The 5,367-nt window shown below is 40.4% G+C and overlaps 1 protein-coding gene across 1 annotated transcript in view; it reads left to right on the plus strand.

The window, feature by feature from the left end:
- LOC107181377 (adhesion G protein-coupled receptor E2-like) overlaps positions 1-1,188 on the plus strand; it is a 3,035-nt gene extending 1,847 nt beyond the window's left edge. The window contains exon 4 of the mRNA XM_015568078.1: positions 1,180-1,188. Coding sequence (XP_015423564.1) covers positions 1,180-1,188 — 9 coding nt within the window. The remainder of the gene's footprint in view (positions 1-1,179) is intronic.
- Positions 1,189-5,367: the final 4,179 nt, after the last annotated feature.

Below are 5,367 nucleotides of genomic sequence, written 5' to 3' on the forward strand. Positions count from 1 at the left end.
TGAACCCTGGGAATCAAGCCTGCAACCCAGGCATGTGTCCTGGGAATCCAACCCTGACCTCCTGGTTCATAAGTCAATGCTCAACCACGGAGGCATGCAGGTCCGGCTTTGCAGCTGCTTTCTAATTTTAAGGCATCGTTGTTTGAGAATATGCTTGGTATAATTCAATCTTCTTGAATTTCTTAATGCTAGTTTTGTGACCCAACATATGGTCTGAGCTTGAGAATGTCCCATGTGCACTGTAGAAGAATGTATATTCTGATGTCTTGGGATGAAAGGTTCTATAAATGTCAACTATGTCCATTTCATCTAGTGTTTCATTTAAGGCTGATATTTCTTTATTGATTTTGTGTTTGGTTGATTTGTCTAGAGCTGTCAATGGAGTATTAAAGTCCTCAACTGTGATTGTGTTGATCTGTTTCTCCCTTTAATTCCGTGCTTAGTTGTTTTATATATTTCAGTACTCCTTGATTGGTTGCATAAATATTAAGAAGTATTATGTTTCCTTGATGCAGTGTACCCTTTATCATTTTAAAGTGGCTATCTTTGTATCTTGCTATCTTTGTTATTTTGAATTCTATTTTGTCAGATATAAGTATGGCTATACCTGCTTTTATTTGGATGTTATTTGCTTGTAGAATCATTTCCTACCCATTTTCTTTGAATCTACCTTTGTCTTTGCAGGTTAGATGTGTCTCTTGCAGCATTTTTGGTTGACTTTTGTTTTTTGATCTACTCTGCCACTCTGTGCCTCTTTATAGGTGAATTCAGACCATTTATATGTAGGGTAATTATATATGTATAAGGCTTTTCTATAGCCATTTTGTCTTTTATTTTCTGGTGGGTCTGTGCCTCCATTGGTGCTTTTCCTTTGTGTGTCTGTCTGTTGTTTTTGTTTGGTGATATTCCATACTTCTTCTCTCTGTTTCCTCTTTTTTTTAAGCTATGTGTCCTGGTTTGGAGATTTGTGTGTGGTTACCATTAGGTTTATAAAAAATAAATTTGCTTATATACAGTAGCCTTTTTTCTTTTGAGTGTGTCTGATCTTCATTCTCCTTTGCCAGTTCAGTCATTTTCCCCTCCCCTTTATGGTTTTGTTGTCACAAATTATCCCTGTTTATGCTGTAAGTTTTTGGTGATCTTACTTGTAGAGTTGTGACCTTTTGATCTTTGTTTCAGGTAGAATAGCCCTCTTGAGTAGTTCCTGCAATGGAGGTTTCTGGTGGAAAAAAAAAACCCTTATCTTCTGTATGTCTGGGAACATCTTTATTTCTCTGTCATATTGAAAGGATAATTTTGCTGGATATATTATTCGTGGCTGGTAATTTTTCTCTTTCAGATGTTTGAGTATTTGGTTCCACTCTCTTCTGGCTTGTAGAGTTTTTGTTGAGAAATCAGATGAAATTCTAATAGGTTTTCCGTTGTAGGTCACTGGCTGCTTTGAGATTTTTTTCTTTGACATTAATTCTTGACACTTCAATACCAAGTGCCTCTTTGGATTGAGATAACTAGGAATTTTGTTTGCTTTTTGGATTCAAGGATCTAGTTCGTTCTATAGGTTTAGAAAGTTCTTATCCACTTTCTTATCCACTATTCAAACAACCAGTCCATTCTATAGGTTTGGAAAGTTCTTATCCACTACTTGTTTGAATAGACTCTCCATTCCATGCTCCCTCTCCTCCCCCTCCAGAATACCTACAATTCTATTATTTCTTTTTCTGATGGAGTCATATAGTTCTCATAGAGCTCTTTTGTTTTTTTTATGCTCAAGTCTCTGTCTTCTCCCCCTGCACCATTTCTAGATTCCTATCTTCAATATTATGAATCCTTTCCTCCATCTGGTTGGCTCTGTTTTCTATGCTTGGTAGTTTACTCTTAATCTCCTTAATTGCATGCTTCATTTCTAGGATTTCTGATTGGTTATTTTTTAAAGTTTCGGTCTGTTTGGTAAAGTGCTCATTTTGTTCATTGATTTGTTTTCTGAGTGCATTAGATTGCCTGTCTGTATTTTCTCACATCTCATTGAGCACTTTTAGAACTGCAATCTTGAAATCTCTGTCATTTATATCACACTAGAGGCCCGGCACATTAAATTCGTGCATGCGTACGGTCCCTAGGCCTGGCCTGTGATCAGGGCCATCCTACCCAGCTGTCGGCAGCTTGGCGACCCCCCTGCCACCACCCATCCCCAGTTCCCCATTTGCCATTAGGTATTTGGAGCCTGCCAGCCATGTCAAGATGCCCCAGGCAGTTTTCAGGCTGGCTACACCCCCGATCAAGGTGGGGATCCCCATTGGCTGGGGGTGAGGCCAGCTGTGACAAGGGGTCACAGGTGGCCATGCCTCCCATTAGGGTGGGGGTCCCCACAGGGGTGGGGCCAGCAAGGGCAAGGGGTAGCCTGTAGTTTGCAAGCTGGTTACACCCCTAGGTGTTTGGAGCCTGCCAGCCATGTCAAGATGTCCCAGGCAGTTTTCAGGCTAGCTACACCCCCGATCAAGGTGGGGGTCCCCATTGGCGGGAGGGAGGGGGGTGAGGCCAGCTGTGGCAAGGGGTCACAGGTGGCCATGCCTCGCATTAGGGTGGGGGTCCCCACAGGAGGTGGGGCCAGCAGGGGAAAAGGGTAGCCTGTAGTTTGCAAGCTGGTTACACCCCCAATTGTGGTGGGAGTCCCTGCTGGGGGGTGGGACCAACCAGGTAATGGGCCACCAGCTATTTGCAGCCCCGACATGCCACCAATCAGGGTGGCAGTCCCTGCTGGGGGGCGAGGCTGACCACAGCAAGGGACTGCTGGTTTGCAGGCTGCAGTTGTTCTGCTCTTTGGTCATTCTGGTCTTTTGCCATTTCCATCACTGGGCTTTTATTATATAAGATATTTCCATGTATTCCAGCTTGCTTTCTGGAGATTTTACATTTTCTTTCTAGTCATCCCCATTACTTACCTTGTTCGTGGTATTTGCTGTCCTCCTTTGCTTATGCATTTATCTCTGAAGAGGTCTTTCTAATATTTTCCAGTAGGTAGTGCTGAATTGCAAGATTGTTTTACCTCTGTGATCTCCCAGTCTTGAACCACTGCTGCTTCTGTAAGACAGTACAGCTATGCTGCTTGGGTATGGGTTTTGTTTTGCCCTTACCATAATGGTAACCCCTGACCTCTATGGGGTTCCACCCCAAGCACATCTCCTGGGGATGTCACAGAGGGAAACAGCGGTTTTCCTGCAATAGCTCTTGGTTTACAGATAGTATGTTCCTGGACCCAACTCCAAAGGCAAAGGGAGGTGAGTTTTGGAAATCCAAGTAGAGGCATGGCTCCATGGTTTTGTTTCTTTGTGTGAAACACCACCAGCAGCTGGACACTGGGGAGCAGCATGGCAGAACCATGTGCTCTGTCAGGGATCTGCTGACTCAGACACTCCCTCACACCTTGCACTGCTGGGATGCACCCCCAGGAACCTTCAGCCCCTGCAGCTCTCTGTTCCTCCTGGCCAAAGGAAGCACCTACTACCGCCAGATATTCCCCTCTCCCAGCCAGCCAGGGGCTGCATCTGCAGGTCCTCTCTTCTCATCTCCCCATTTATTCCTGGTTGCCCACTTTTAGATGTTTCAAAGCGCGGGTCTCTTAGGCATGCATCTGTGTTGAGCAGGAATTTGTATATTGAATTATAGTTGGTTAACTTCTTGAAATTTCAGAGGCAGAGGACAAGGGCCTATCTCATGCTGCCATTGCTCTGATGCCACTTTGTATTTATTCTTTGTCCCTCTTTTTTTACTCACATAGTGTTATTTTTCACGGCTGTACATTTTATTTTTATTTATTATCTCTAAACGATTATTCTATTCTAATCTACAAAAAGACATTCCATTATTTTTTTGCCATCACATTTCATTGTATGCGTGTGCTGTAAATTACATATCATATCTTCTCATAGTGGGAATTTTGTTTCATGATCATTTCCTACTAAGAATAAAGTTATAATTACCTAGACACACTGCATTGTTTTCCTATTTGAGTATCTAGTTAGTGTGCATACTATGTCAAATTTTTTTAATAGTACAGTGAAAAGTTTATTTCCCCTGGTGACTTAAGAACTCTAATAAGAATGTGCTAACTACTTGGCAACACCTCAGTTATTTGGCCTCTGCAAAGCAAAGAGAGACTCACACTTGCATGCATGCACACTGACACCTAGAGACACGGCTCCAAGATTCACTGGTAGACTTACCTCCAAATCTGTTAAATATGTCAATGCCATTCTTGTGGTATTTCCTCAGGTGATGCTTACGAAACAGATCTAAAGTATATTTAAGTGTTTTAACCTGACTTTTATTACATGAAGAAAGAGGTGATTTTCATCATCATTTTTAAATGGGGAAACCAAGGATTTTTCTCAACACTTATGATAGTGAATGACATTGAAAATACTTCCCTATTCCAAATATGGAATGCTGATATATCTCTAAATTGCACTGCTCATCTCTTAAGAAAAGAAAAAGAAAAAAGATATGGGTATTGCATAACAGGATCTCTTCATCCTTAATACTGTGTTTTAAGGCAAGAAGCATATACAGAAAGGCAGAAAGAGTAAATTGTCTAAGTGAAAGCATAAAATAAAATATTACCTTTAGCTGGGTTACTTATCCCTGACCTATATTGGTAGATATTTCCATATTTTAGCGTATAGAGGTCACACATGTGAACACACCTACTAACATTACCTGAAGCTGTATAATTCCTCACACTCTCACAAGGTCATTAACAAAGTTTTGGATCTTTATCCATCTGAGAGTCAAATATAGCATACATTGTTATATTAGGAAATTTGTATGTCTTTCATTATGAATGGAATGGAATATTTTCATTTAAATGCGATTTGTATTTCTGTTTCTGGAAACAAGTTGTTCATCTTTCAGTCCATTTCTCTATTGGCCTGTTGAAACATTTCTTATGGATTTGGGAGCTCTTTATCTGATAGAGAAGTTAGTTTCTTTCCTTATACCAAAGATGCTCAAAACTCAGTATGTGTCAAAATCACCTGGAGAGCTTACTATTTATTTTCAAATATTTACTTAGAAAATAATGTCAATCTTTCGATTTATTGCAATAATAAAAATAGTGTAAATAATACCATATTGCTCTTTATCAGATACACCAACTTTGAACATTTAACTTCCATATTCTTTATTACTTTCATATTTCTTCTCTCTCTCTCTCTCTCTCTCTCTCTCTCTCTCTCTCTCTCTCTCTCTTCTCTCACCTACTTACACCAAAGTTAATTTTTGAAATTTATCATTATGGATTTAAGATGATTTGAAAAATCGGACAGGGAAAAATTTAATCTTTAAAAAATGGGCTGGAGCCCTAGCCAGTTT

Source organism: Myotis davidii, unplaced genomic scaffold (genome assembly GCF_000327345.1).
Source record: "Myotis davidii unplaced genomic scaffold, ASM32734v1 scaffold1312, whole genome shotgun sequence".
Lineage (NCBI taxonomy): Eukaryota > Metazoa > Chordata > Mammalia > Chiroptera > Vespertilionidae > Myotis > Myotis davidii.